Genomic DNA, 14,729 nt, shown 5'->3' with positions numbered 1-14,729 from the left:
CCTCCTCCCCCTCAGGTTAGCAAGGTCACATGGTTCAAGGAGCCCTGGTCTCAATTGGGTCCTCTCCAGAGTTGTGTCCATATAATTAAGTATAAGGTCTATTCCTGAGTTATGCCCATACAAGGAAGAAAGGTGGGAATACTGCGTTCTGATTAGCTAGTTTTTCCGAGTGCTGGAACCTAGAGGGCCCCGCAGCTCCTTACATCTCAGTGGGACCTCCAATTGTGAGGGAAAAATCCATCCTCTTCTCAATAATTCTCAGGAACTCAGCAGCAAGGTGACAAAGGCTTTATTTTCTTCTCATGAGGAGGCACCCTAGGGTGCAGCTAGTGGGTGCCCAGAAAGGGGGCTCAAAGGCCCTGTTTTATACCCTAGTCCCTAACTCGAATGGACCTTCCCCTTTTTCATCACTGGTCGGGGTTACAATCTACGAGGAAAAACTAGCTAATCGGAATGCAGTATTCCCACCCCTCTTCCTTGTATGGGCATAACTCAGGAGTGGACCTTATACTTCCTTATATGGACACAACTCTGGAGAGGACCTAATTGAGACCAGGGCTCCTTGAACCATGTGACCTTGCTAACCTGAGGGGGAGGAGGGGATCTGAGACCTTTGTCCTACAAACAGGTCAGGGAAGTATGACTGACTTGTTATATCCACATTGAGAGGAGACAACTACCCATTTCTCACAGCAAGCATTTATTGTTATTTTTTTGTTGAGTCATTCCGATCAGACTCTTCATGACCCCATTCGCGGGTTATTTTTTATGTGTTTGGTTGGGTGGTTTTGTTTGTTTGTTTTGCAAAGATGTTGGAGAGGTTTTCCATTTCCTTCTCCAGCTCATTTCAAAGATGATGAAACTGAGTAAAACTTGAGAACTCTCACCAATGCAATGACAAAGTTCAACAGAAATGGATAAGCTGAATGAAAATATGCATTCTTGGAGGGCATGGCCAATGTGGGGATTTACTTTGCTTGACTATGCATCTTTTTTACTTCGGTTTTTTTTCATTGAGGAGGGAAGGAAAGAAAAAAAACTTTTGCTCATTTTAAAAAACAAAATTTAATTTAAAAGTAGTTTATAACAAATAATATAGGAGATGAAGAAGCAGTGTGCTGTAATGGAAAGAACTGACCAGTTAGGTTCAAGTCCCTGCTGACCCCTAGTGGCCGTGGGAACTTGGGCAAATCCCTTGCCCTCTTAGTGCTTTAAATTGCAGAAAAGGTACCAAACCGCCCTCTTCCCCATTTCCTAGCGTATGAGTCCCCGAACCTGTAAAATCCCTAAGCAAAAGGGCCATCCAAGAGCAAAGGAAGGCGCAAGGACGGTATTGGGCAAGGGATAAGAGATTAATAAATGCTTAACTCCAAATAAGCATGAACTTAAAATGTATGGGTTTTTTCTACCGAGGAAGGCAATACACAACTAGAAGGCTCCTGGGCGTGAAGAAGGAGACTAGAGACTGAGCATTATTCATAGACTACAACCAAACTCTTTCGAGAACCCGGAGGACACTTAAATGGCTACGCATGCGCTGAGACGTCGATGAGACGCTGGAACCGTAAATGCTCCGATGACGTAGTCAAAACGAGCAAAGCCGGTTACACGCCCGAGGTTCTACCGGAAGGAAAGAGAAAGAGCAAGAAGGGAGGGGGGAGAGGGGGAAGTGCACTGAAGTTTTGAGGCGGTGCTTGCGAACGGCCACTCCAAGTGGGGTTGCCCCGTCCTGTCCATCTTCTCACTGTAGCGTGGGGACAAGGATGCCAGGCAGGGGCACGCGCCGAGAGGATGGAGCCGAGCCCGCCGCTTCCACTAGACTGCCCCTAAACAAGGAGGAACTCAATTCGAAGGTAAGGATGGGAACATCACCGCATATGCGCCCCCTGCAGGCGAGGAGAGGGTTTGTGGGTAAGCCGCTCCTTCTCAGCCTTACTCTGCGCTCCTTTCCCAGGATCCTCTGCGCCTCCCGGGTGGAAGGAAGCTCCCTCTTGGGAGTCGGGAGGAGGCCGGGAGGGAGCGTGTTTAGTGCTGGCGGCGCGCCTCCCTTTCACGCTCTTTCCCCACCATTCTCTCCCCTAATTTTGACCGCGTAAGGAGAAGTAGCCGCAGTCTACGGGAGGGCTACTCCGCTACCTGTGACCTGCCGCGGGTTATTTCTCTTCTGTCCCCACCCGTCCTTTTTAAAGAGCCAGTAAAGCTTTGTGGGCCCAGGTGCCTGGGGAGCTGGAGGGGGGAATGACGGGGGGAATATGGACTTAACGTCTTCGTGTGCGCCGCCATTCTAGCTCCGGGTTATGGATTTGTCCTGAACGTATTGTAGGCGCTGAGGGAGATGACAAGCTATAAGACAGAAGGGGATGGAGTCGAGCATTGATAGCAGGGGAGAAGGCCGCCTCATGGGGGATTGGGAGGGGAGTGAAGAGGCCCCAAGGTGTTACTATCAGGGACATTTAGGGACCTTCCCCAGGTTCCCTGTGCAGTGGCATGTTTCCCCCCTTCTGAAATGCAAAAATCTCATCATTTAAACCAAAAAAAAGTGTATGGCAAAAGAATTCTGTGGCTTAAGAAATGTTACAAAGAAAAGAGCACTAATTTTGTACCCAGAATTGGGATCTTAGTATTTACAGCTGTAAAGTGGTTTGAAGATCAACTTGTCCAATACCCTTATTTTCTAGGGCAAGTAGGTGATTCATTGGACCTGGAGTTAGGAAGACCTGAATTCAAATCCAGCCTCAGACACTTAATAGCTGTGTGACCCTGGAGCAAGTCATTTAATCTCCGTTTCCTGTAGTTTCCTCATATTTAAAAATAGGGATTATACTAAAGTGCTTTGCGCTGTTCCCAGCACATAGTAAAAGTGCTATATACATGTCTTGCATCTGACCTATTTGAAGCCCAGACTCTTAAATTGATTTGGCCATGATCACAGAATTGGAATTCAGACCACTGGCCCCTGAGTCCAAATACCACTCTGTGACAAGTTCATCAAGGTTTGAATTCTGGATCTGACAGCAGCTGCATAGGGGTAGTGCTGGACTTAGATTAATTGATCAGTAAACAAAAAGCACCTACTATGTGGCAGTAACTGTGTTAAACAATGGGGATACAAAAAGAGGCAAAAGACAGTCCCTGCCCTTAAGGAGCATACAATCAATGGACTTAGAGTGAGGAAGACCAGGGTTTGAATCCCTGACTTGCTAATCGTGTGACCCTGGGCAAATCACTTAATTTCTGAACTGAGCATAACTCATCTGTAATAAAGAGTGAATAACAGAATCCATCCCACAAGGTTTTTGGAAAGATCAAATTTAATAATCATATACAAAGTGTATACAAACCTTCTTAAATTATTATATAATGTTAGCTATTATTATCCTAAGCAATTTGATTCCATGAGGGGAATTTTCCTTCTCTGTAGAATGAGGATGTTAATATTGCACTGCTATTCTCACAGATTTGTTATGAGGGATGCACATTTTAAACCTTAAAGAACTATAAAATGGTGAGCTATTTTTATTATTCTGCAGTCGTATTTCATCATCTTTATTGCACTTGTGACTTTGGCTTTGTTCTTCAATGTTTGTATAAGACATTTCATGGCTAATTCAGTGTGAGGCACAGTGATAAGGGAAGAATCAAGTCCCTTATTAGGTCTGAAGTGAAAATGATTGTTAGACTAACCAGCTTTTAAAAGTAAGGATATTCAAAGGGAACTAAAGTATTTGTTAGCTTGGGAAGGGTGGTGCTGGTGACACTGCATTGTTGTGTTGGCAGAATATGGTATTATAATAAGCCCTTTAAAACTTTATCTCACAACCTTGTGAAGTAGTATAAATATTAGTATTCCCATTTTACATGTAGGGAATAGAAGATCATAGAAGTTGTGACTTGCCTTTGGACACACAGCTAATAAATGTCAAAGCCTAGACAGAATCTGGATTTTTCTGATTACTAAGTCTAGTGTTCTTTCCAGTACATCAGTTTGCCACTGTAATCATCAAATTCTTCAGAGTTGGCAGCTTGTGCTTGTGGCTAGTACCACACCCCAGTCTCCACCACTAATGAGTCAACTGGCCAGCTTGTGGGGATTCACAAGCTCTCCCCTTCTAACTACTTCCCAAAATAATTGCATATCCACCATCCCACCTCCACACTTCATTTATATGTTCAGCTCCCCCATCCAATCCTATGTCAAGAGGAAAGGATTTAGAATTTTAAGTTATCTTTTTTTTAATCTGTTTAAGAACGTTTACATTAAAAACTAATCTTATATATTCAGACCTCTTCTGAATTGCCCATTGTAGTGCGGAGGAGGTGATCCTATCCTGGATTGTGCCAGCAGAACGAAAGCTTTGTTGATCCTGTCAGGCTGAAATGCTTTCAGACTGATCCCAGAGATCTTTAAGTCTGTCCTCATACCAAATTGGAGGAAGATGTTTTTGGATTGGCTGCAAAGTGATGACATTTTAAATCACAAGAACTTTCAAAGACCATCTGCTAAATCAGAGAGATTACAGTCTCCATTGATGGAGAGAGGTGGTGCTCTTGTGGACAAAATCATAAATCTATGAACTATTGATATATATATATATATATATATATAGGCAATTTATGCTATTATACTTTCTGATTCTTATAATTTTACATAGTATATAGCACTCTTAGTTTGGTTTTCTTATTCTGCATTATTTTCATATATATCCTTTGTATTATTCTTCTTGGTGGTATATTATGCTCTGCTGCATTGATATGCCAGTCTGTTTCCAGCCATGTGTTTTTTCTCTTTTGTGTAGTTCAGTGATAAGCATAGTTTACAAATACTTCTTTTTAATTGTTTCCTTGAGATATATTTATAGTGGTAAGATGACTGAATCAAAGGGTAGGACCTTGTTGAGTATTGTCAAGATTGTTTTCCAGAAAAATTACATGAGTTTATAGACTACTTTTTAGATATTTATCAACCTCTGTTATAGATGTTGTCATGTGTTCCTAATGTTGAGAAGATGAAGCTACCTTATCACATAGAAAATCTTCTCAAAAGATGCTTGAGAACATGTTTCAATCTTATTTTTAATAGATTAAAGAACAAAAAGTTGTTGTGGATGAACTTTCCAACTTGAAGAAAAACAGAGTAAGTAATTGCCAAATTAATTTTAGTTGGTGGGTTTATGATAATAACTTACATAACACTTTTAACCTTTGAGGAGCAATGTTCTATATCTCATTCTAGCTTTACAGCCTTGTGGAGTATGTACAAGTATTATTCCCATTTTACATATAAGGAAACTGAGACTCCAATTAAATGACACCTATTGTCACAAATGTTAAATGGCAAACAGAATTCAAACCCAGTTTTCCTGACTTCATGTCCACTATGCCACAAAATTCCTTATATGTTTGTAATTTAAGAAATAAATAATTCAAAACTTAGATACTTTCTTTAAAAGTTTCCTAGAATTTTAGTCATCAACTTCAGTAAATGATTACCAGCACCTTTGTATACTTTTGGCTACTCTTCTCACATCTACTGAGATTGCTTAATCAGGAAAGGAAAATGATTAGTACTTTTAGTGATGGGCTTCCACTTTAGAAACTATCCTATAGAGGATAATATCAAGTTGTGGTTCTTTTTAAATGATGGTAAAGCAATAGGAAGTAGACTTAAACTAAGAGCAAAAGAGATTCAGGAGGGGCAGCTAGGTGGCGCACTGGCCCTGGATTCAGGAGTACCTGAGTTCAAATCTGACCTCAGACACTTGACACTTACTAGCTATGTGACCCTGGGCAAGTCACTTAACCCCCAGTGCCCCACCAAAAAAAAAAGAGAGAGATTCAGGTAAAAATAATTTGACCATGAGCTTTAAAGTGATGATACGATGCAAGGTTGTAGAAATTCACATAGGATGGAATCTAATCCATCCTCCTGGAAATAAACCCTAACCACATCTCTTTCAGCATAATTATAAACAGATAATAATCTTTTAATATTGTAACTTATGGTTTACAAAAGTATTTAATAACCCTGTGAGGTAAGTGAGCTAGATAACCTTTAGCAGTTGCTTCCAGCCCTCTAATTCACTCTTTTTTCTTTTTCTTTTTTGTTTTTTTTTTTTTTTGGTGGGGCAGTGAGGGCCCAGGATCACACAGCTAGTAAGTGTCAAGTGTCTGAGGCAACATAGCTCTAGTCCCATAAGGCAGGTATTGCCACAATATCATAACAGAACCTGGCTTGGATTTGAAAAGTACAAGGTTTTTTTATTCTTTTGTAGTTCATATGTTACCATAGCCACAGTATGATGCATATAAAAGTCATTGTTGTGGCTTTTTAATTGTTTGCAATTGATAGTGCCTTTCCACTGATCAATTCTGTTATACTTCCTTATCTTTTATATTCTTAGGCAATAGGCTCCTGTTTTATATTTGAGTAATTTAGGACTGTTGATTTAGAGCTGAAAGGGACCTCATAGACCATCTAGTCAACCCCCTTATTTTACAGTTAGGGAAACTGAGAGCTAGGAAGGAAATGTGACCAAGGTGATATAGTTATATGCATCAGAGGAAGAATTTGGAGCCAGGTCCTCTGACTTAAGAGCCAGTACCCTTTCTACTTCATCATGTTGTCCTTAGTTTCTGCTTCAGTAGCACAATGTATTTTATTTTAAATGACATTGAGAAAAGATAGAAATACTTATTTAAGTGAAATAGATTTGGTTGGTGTGAATAAAAAAAGGATAAATTGAATGACACAAAATGGTCCTTATAAATCTTTCACACACTTGTTCATTTGGTGCAGTCAGTAAGCATGCAAACTGCTTGTTAACAGTATTGGCAGAATAATAACATTTGAATATTTTAAAAACCATGCAAGGGGCAGCTAGGTGGCACAGTGGATAAAGCACCAGCCCTGGATTCAGGAGGACCTGAGTTCAAATATGGCCTCAGACACTTGACACTTACTAGCTGTGTGACCCTGGGCAAGTCACTTAACCCTCATTGCCCCACCAAAACAAAACAAAACAAAAACCATGCAAGTCTGTGGTCAAGTGGATAGCAAGCTAGTCAGGAAGACCTGCATTCAAGTCCTAATGATACATACTGGCTATATTAAACTAAGCAAGCCACTTAACTATAAATGTCCCCAGCATCTTTCTAAGACTTAAAGTACTGAGCAGGAGTTTCCTACACCTTTGAAATCATATTTAGACAAAACAAAACCATTTTAAGATTATTAATTATTGGTAGTTAGAAGCTGCCAACATAACCATGTGTGGTTAGCTTGTAAGTAGATATTAGCAGTTCAGTCATTCAGCAATTGCAAATGTTTTCAAAGATTTGCTACGTAATGGATCAAGTCTTGATATTAGCCTAAATTTTTTTTTTTTGCAGAAAGTTTATAAGCAGCAACCAAACAGCAACATATTTTTTCTTGCAGACAGAACAGAAATGCTCTCTGAAAGTAAAAGTGAGTTTTTTTCTGTTATATATTTATTCATATTTGTAAAGTTCCATGAGGGAAAAAAAAAGAATAATGAGAGTTGATTTTTTTTCTTCCTAACATGTAAAAAAGTAAAGTCATACTAGATATGGTATTGACTACTACAGGGTAGGCCAAAAGTCACAATATTTTAATAAATGTTTGAAAATTATTTTTTCTTTATTTTTCACCATTTGTGAGATTTGACTTTTCACACATAATATAAATTCATACTCCTATATATACTTCATGTGATGCTACAGTATTGTAAATTAAAAACTAAAACTAAAGGAGTTAGTAAATATTGAAATGCCTTCATGACTTTTGGCCCACCCAGTATATATTAGTAAAGAATTTGTCATGTACTTTTCAATTAATTGAGGTTGTTTGATCTCTGAATTAAACCTTCAGAAGTATGGAAGACCACAAAATTATACTACCCTGCCTTCTACCCAGGCAGTCTGTTCTGTACTTTAAATAGAATATAACAAATAAAAATGATTAGTGTTTTTGTGTACTAACACAGAGGTAGTTGGATTCCCTGCATTGTAAGTTAATAGGTCTCTAAAAGATTTACTTAATTTAATATTTCCTTTTTCTTTCCACAGACACATTAGATGAATTGAAAAAAATCCACCAAGAAATAGAAAATACAGAAAAAAACAAAATCAAGAAATAAGTTTGCTAAATTGTACATAATGTGTGGCATTTGTTGTTCAGTCACTTTATCCATTGGACATGGTGGGTGTGATTTTTTGCATAAGAATCTACTCCATATTCTTAAAAGAAGAGGACCCAACAGTAGTCAACAGGTGTTAAAGACTGATACTGATTATCATTGCTTATTTTCTGGTCATGTCCTTCACTTAAGAGGCCTTTTGACTCCTCAGCCTATTGAAGATGAAAGAGGCAATGTATTCCTTTGGAACGGAGAAATCTTTAGTGGAATATATGTAGGAGCCGAAGAGAATGATACTCAAATTATGTTTAATCATCTTTCCTCACTTAATAATGAGTCTGAAATTATGTCACTTTTTTCAAGCATTCATGGTCCATGGGCTTTCATTTATTACCAGGCATCTAGTCATTGTGTGTGGTTTGGGAGGGATTATTTTGGTCGTCGTAGCTTACTTTGGCATTTTAGTAATACAGGAAAGGGTTTCTGCCTTGCTTCAGTGGGTACTCAGGCTGCTGGAAAGTGGCAGGAAGTGCCTGCATGTGGAATTTTCAAAATCGATCTTAAATCCTCTACCATTTCCAAACACATGGTTTTAAAATTATATCCTTGGAAATATATTTCCAAAGAGAATATAATAGAGGAGGTTGACAAGAGTCTTAATCAGATTTCAGATGATTTACCAAAATCTGTATCCATCATGATAAATGAAACCAGACTTTGCCTTAAGACACCTGTTGCTCCATTAAATACAAAGTTACCACAAGGTTCCTTTGAATCTGATCATAGTTCCTATTTGCCAGCTACTATAGAAACTCTTCAAGGTTTTCTAAAAGATGAGCACATGAAGAAAGTGGTTCATCAGTTAATTCATGTCTTAAGTGAAGCTGTAAAGAGACGAGTTTTATGTTTAGCTAGGACTGAAAGAATACTAAATGATGACCTTTCTGAAGCCTCTGCTAAGAAAGCAAATATTGCAATACTTTTTTCTGGTGGCATTGATTCCATGGTTATTGCAAGCCTTGCTGATCGCTATGTTCCTTTTGATGAACCAATTGATCTTCTTAATGTAGCTTTCATGACTAAACAGACTGGGTGTACTACTTTCACCAAAAAAAGTGCTAAGCTGAAAAAACATCTTGAAAAACCTTCTGAGGAAAACACTAAAGGACTTGCTACCACAACTGCTAATAATCAGGTCCAGAATTTTAATGTGCCAGACCGACTCACTGGCAGAGCAGGAGTAGAAGAATTGAAAGCTATAAATCCTTTAAGAATTTGGAATTTTGTCGAAATTAATGTTTCCCTAGAAGAATTGCAAAGAATGAGACAACACCGAATAAGTCAATTAGTTCAACCCTTGGATACGGTTTTGGACGACAGCATTGGTTGTGCAGTCTGGTTTGCTTCTAGAGGAGCTGGCTATGCTGTGAAAGAGGATGAAATGAAACCATACCAAAGTTCTGCAAAGGTATGGTATAGATTCCTTAAATCGTAATCATTTCTTAAGCTTAATACAGATAACAGTTTAGTAAATGATGGGGAGATAATTGTATTATCAAATTATTAGAGAAATCACTTACATAAATCTTTGGTTGATTTATTTAGTCCCAGTGAATGATAGCCAATTTGTGTAATGGAGAAGCTCTGATATTCTCCATCATAAAACATACATTTCCTTTAAGAGCTTTTGTAAAGGGAGAACTTTATACCTAAAACATTAATATTGCCAAAGCTAAGAACATTTTCCTAGTAGATAGAAGACGGGTTTTTATTTTCTTTTCACTTACAGTACTGGGCATATAATAAATGCTTATTGAATGAAGATTTAATTCACTTGCTAGCTTATTTTGGAACAGCTTTTCCCCTAATACTTTAACATGAAATAAAAAAAATAGCATAATTAAATTGTAGATCAGCATAATACAAAACCTTTTTTAATATATAGATTTTTTATGCCTTTGTGTTTTATTGATTTGGGGGGAATGTTTTCCTTTCTACTGTAGTTTTATTATGACTTTCCCTTATTAAGGTCTTATTTTACTTATCCTTATATTTTCAAAAAGCTAATTAAATTTATTCAAACTTCTGTAGGTAGTTCTTACTGGCATTGGTGCAGATGAACAGCTTGCAGGATATTCTCGTCATCGTGTTCGATTCAAGACACATGGTCTAGAAGGATTAAATAAAGAACTAGAAATGGAACTGGGTCGAATTTCTTCTAGAAATCTTGGCCGTGATGACAGGATTATTGGTGATCATGGAAAAGAAGCAAGGTAATCCAAATGACATGGTTTTGGTGAGGAGTTTAGAAAATTATAAACTGGTAAAGATAATATAATCCACATTCCTCTTATATATGAACAAAACCTAGAGAACTAGTGGCTTGATTAAGGTCACACAGCAAGTTAGGGAGGATACGTGGGTTTACCAACTTCTAGTCCAGGGTACTTTACATAACCCTAAGCTGGGCCTTAGGTTCCCCCCCCCTTTTTTTTTTAATAAGGGTGATAACATAAATAGAAACAGCAATGATACTACCTTGGCTTTATATTACAAATAATCTTCTAAGAGCATAAAACATTTTCCAATGTATAATCTTATAACTGCTCTAAGTTATGTATAACTTTATTTCTAGAGGAAGCATGTAAAGGCACAAATAAATACTCTTTAAAATAGTTAATTGTGCATAGTATATCTAATCTTGGCCTTTTATTTTGATTGATTATACTATTGAATACAATTTTCTTTTTCACTGAGATTCTATGAATTTATATCCTAAATATGCCTATTTAGTTTAGGGAGACGGAATATATTTCTTTCAGTTAAAACAAATTCAAGAGACTTGAATTATTATATATGAAAATGTTATTTTACCTGAAGAGAAAAATGCATTAGAAAAGTTCCTAGATGTTATGTCATTATGTTATACAGATCATAATCCTATTTTAATAAATATTATTACATTTTAATATCAGTAAAGAGTTTATTATATGTTTTGGTAATTAAACCACAGTAAAAGTGCTTTACTTTTCTTCTAATCGATTTATTTACAATTCTTCTAATCAAAAAATACTACTATATGCTTTTTTAAACCAACTTTTGTTAATGAGGAATCGTTCCATAATATATAACAGAAACAATATTTGGTATTATCACTTGAGTTATAGTAATATTTGTTTTTATGGGGTGATAAGGATTGGTCACTAATACTTTAAAGCAGTAAAAAGACTAATAGTTACTGGTAAGTAAAAGATTAGCATGCTAGAAAAGGAAGGAGTGAAAATAGTTGAGAGGGGTCTGAAGTTGAAGATTATTTCTAATATTAATAACCTAATATTTGACCCTGGAAAATAATATTTGACTTGTCATACTATCTCAGTGACTCTTAAAATGTGAATATAATTAAATAAATATGGCTTATCAGTTTACTCTGTACTTTGAAACAAAGGATTTGGCACCTTGATACAGTATATTTTCATGCCCCATAACCTTTATTTCTGTGGTTTTAAAGTGATAGAAAAAACAAAAATATTATGATTATATTTATTTTTATAAATTTATGTGTATTTATAAAAATAGAGATTTTTTTGACAGTTTAAAACCCATTCTTTATTTGACAAATATTGAGAAATATTTCTTTTTACCTTGATTAACTTCTATTTTGTACTAATTTATTTATTTATTTATTTATGCTGGAAGTAGTACCTTTAAAGTTCAATTTTTAATTAGAATTGTTCATGTTAATTAAAAGAATAATGAACAGGGCAGCTAGGTGGCGCAGTGGATAGAGCACTAGCCCTGGAGTCAGGAGTACCTGAGTTCAAATCCGGCCTCAGACACTTGATACTTACTAGCTGTGTGACCTTGGGCAAGTCACTTAACCCCAATTGCCTCACTAAAAAAATAAAATAAAAACAAATAAATAAATAAAAGAATAATGAACACAAATGGGCTTTTTCAACCTCCTTTTCCTAAAATTTTATTTTCAATTTAGGTTTCCTTTCCTTGATGAAAATGTCGTCACCTTTCTAAATTCTCTGTCTATTTTGGAAAAAGCAAACTTGACTTTGCCCCGTGGAGTTGGCGAGAAATTGATTTTACGGCTTGCAGCATTAGAACTTGGTCTTAGAGCTTCCACTGTTCTGCCAAAAAGAGCCATGCAGTTTGGATCTAAAATTGCAAAAATGGAAAATAATAACGAAAAGGCCTCTGATAAATGTAGTCGACTGCAAACATCATCCTCAGAATAACACCTTGCTGAGTAGGTTATTCAGTGTTAATGAGTGTACACATTATGACATTTATTGAATTATTACATAAAAATAAAATATTTTTCTATTGTGTATTGTAGTTAATCCATTTATAATTCACTAAACAAATTGTTCTATAACTTACAAGCCAATTGTTCAATACTAATGGAAATTGCTGCCTTGTTTTTTTAATACATTCAAAAATACAACTTTGCTATTTTAAACTGACAGTGATATTAACACAATTTAGAACCCATATTTGCTGCATCAATTGAAACATAGAGGATATAACATAGTATGCATCTGGAAACGTTTAAGTGCATCCTAAAAACCTCACTTGTGATTTAAGGTATTGAAAGTCAAGTTACTTATAAAATAGATACCTTAGTCATTTGCTTAAAGGTCCAAATTGTAAATTAAGAATTTTGTGCCTGGACTGAGCTGCACAAAATGCTCTCAAAGATTGGGGGAGGAATGTGTCATCTGGTAGCTTCCTATTTTAACTTTTTTCTTTCTAATTAGGTGCTAAGCTAGGTTATTCAAGCTGTTGAAGGAGTAAAAGTGTTCTCAGCAAGATCTCAGATTTTTAAATGCCCCAGGAACAAAGCCCCAGTTACTCTCAGGAAGTTCTATTGCTGATTAAGGTTAAATTCCAGGTTTCTTAAAAGGTGTAAGGAACATTTCAGAAAAAAGTATGTAAACAAGGTTTAAATCCTGTCTGTGTCGTTTAAAATCTAAATGTGTGGTTGCCTTAAATTACAAGCTTTAGCACCAGTCTTTGGGCATTAAGCATTTATTAAAGCATATTGGTATTAGAAAAAAGAGAACACATGGAGTTCAGAAAGTTAAGAAAAGGCCTATCTAACCTAGATTTCCAGCCTGGTTTGGTTCTTTCTCAGGTCCTCCGATATGAGCCTGCTTTAATCACAAACTACCCCAAACTGAGTGTGGAAGCTTTTTTATAGGTCCAGAGCATAGGAGGTCCTTACACACTGCTTTGAGCTGATTGACTAGCGTCATCCAAATCCATTGGTTCACTGGACTTGAAAGTGGTCTTGAGTTAAATTCAAAGTCTTTAGCTTCTGAGAACAATACCTTCTTAAGGGCTAGCCTAGCCAGATGTGCTTACAATCTAGTTAACTTGAAGTAGGCTAATCAGCAGTCAATCACTCTCACTTAATTCAATCAGTTTAGATTAATCTCTAGGTGGGCCTTTGAGTATCTGCTAAAACCCATTATTTTATCACATTCCCCCCTTGCTACTTGACCTCAGATGAGTCACTTCTCAGTACTCAGTGAAATCACAGATCCAGTCTCTAGGTAGTAGGAGCTTAATAAACATTTGACTTGGGCAAACATTACCCTCTTTCAGTACAAGGGCTACTCCTAAACTTATTTGCAAAGGACTGAGCTGGTGGAAGTTCTCACACTGCCACAAGGATGATGTTAGAACAAACTTTGATCTATCCATGTCAAATTATTGCCTTTGGAAATGATGCAGCTGCCTGCTTTACACTCACTTTAATCTCTTTGAAATTGTGTTGTTCCAAGATTTCCAACAATAGAGAAACTGGTATTGAAAAGATGGACCTTTGCAACAGGAAGTACATTTAGATACTTAAAAGTGCTATGCAGTTTCTCAAAGGAAATCTACCTTGTTCTCTTGCCTATAAGCTGGAATATCTGTCCCAAATGTGTACTATGTGCCACAAGTAGACTTAACCATCCAATTATGTCATAATCTGTGCAGTGGACATTTTTCATCCATTTGGCTTTTCCTCTGAATTTATTGGCAAATCTCTTGAATAATAATTTTCTGACACTCAGTACCACATATACCAAGTCTGCAAATGAAAATGTGTAGGATTAATAGGAAATCCTTCCATTTGGACCTTAAAAGACTAATACCATTAGAGTGGCAAATACCTTTGGATTCTGGCTGGTACTTTGTTTTACAGATCAGAGGATCAATGAACAGAGTGGACTGCCTTTGTTAAGAAATCTTGAAGGATTTTGAGACTCAAAAGAGATTCCTTGTTGGAGGAGAGCCTTTAATCACATATGACAATGCATTTCTCAATTTTATGACCAAAAAAACCCCTCATGTAGAGAACCATCTTTGAAGACCTGCCCTTCTCTTGTCAAATGCTTTTTTTTTTTTTTAGTGAGGCAATTGGGGTTAAGTGACTTGCCCAGGGTCACACCGCTAGTAAGTGTCAAGTGTCTGAGGTCGGATTTGAACTCTGGTACTCCTGACTCCAGGGCTGGCACTCTATCCACTGCACCACCTAGCTGCCCCAAGTCAAATGCTTTTTTAAAAGAT

At 37.0% G+C, this 14,729-nt stretch overlaps 1 protein-coding gene across 5 annotated transcripts; it reads left to right on the top strand.

Moving 5' to 3' along the window:
• The first annotated feature begins 1,608 nt into the window (after nucleotides 1-1,608).
• On the top strand, nucleotides 1,609-12,499 carry ASNSD1 (asparagine synthetase domain containing 1). Of its 5 annotated transcripts, none has more exons than XM_043996945.1 (7): nucleotides 1,982-2,214; nucleotides 3,458-3,505; nucleotides 5,081-5,134; nucleotides 7,390-7,465; nucleotides 8,086-9,624; nucleotides 10,248-10,429; nucleotides 12,151-12,499. In XM_043996945.1, exons 5-7 carry the CDS (start codon nucleotides 8,176-8,178, stop codon nucleotides 12,404-12,406), a joined length of 1,887 nt encoding a protein of 628 aa, XP_043852880.1. In that variant the 5' UTR covers nucleotides 1,982-2,214; nucleotides 3,458-3,505; nucleotides 5,081-5,134; nucleotides 7,390-7,465; nucleotides 8,086-8,175; the 3' UTR covers nucleotides 12,407-12,499. The 5 variants fall into 5 exon arrangements, with proteins under 5 accessions (XP_043852879.1, XP_043852883.1, XP_043852880.1 ...); XM_043996946.1 differs by having other exon boundaries at nucleotides 1,983-2,092; XM_043996944.1 differs by lacking the exons at nucleotides 1,982-2,214; nucleotides 3,458-3,505 and adding an exon at nucleotides 1,609-1,853.
• Nucleotides 12,500-14,729: the final 2,230 nt, after the last annotated feature.

Source organism: Dromiciops gliroides, chromosome 3 (genome assembly GCF_019393635.1).
Source record: "Dromiciops gliroides isolate mDroGli1 chromosome 3, mDroGli1.pri, whole genome shotgun sequence".
Lineage (NCBI taxonomy): Eukaryota > Metazoa > Chordata > Mammalia > Microbiotheria > Microbiotheriidae > Dromiciops > Dromiciops gliroides.
Note: the sequence above shows the minus strand (reverse complement) of the source record. Positions and strands in the feature narration are given on the sequence as shown.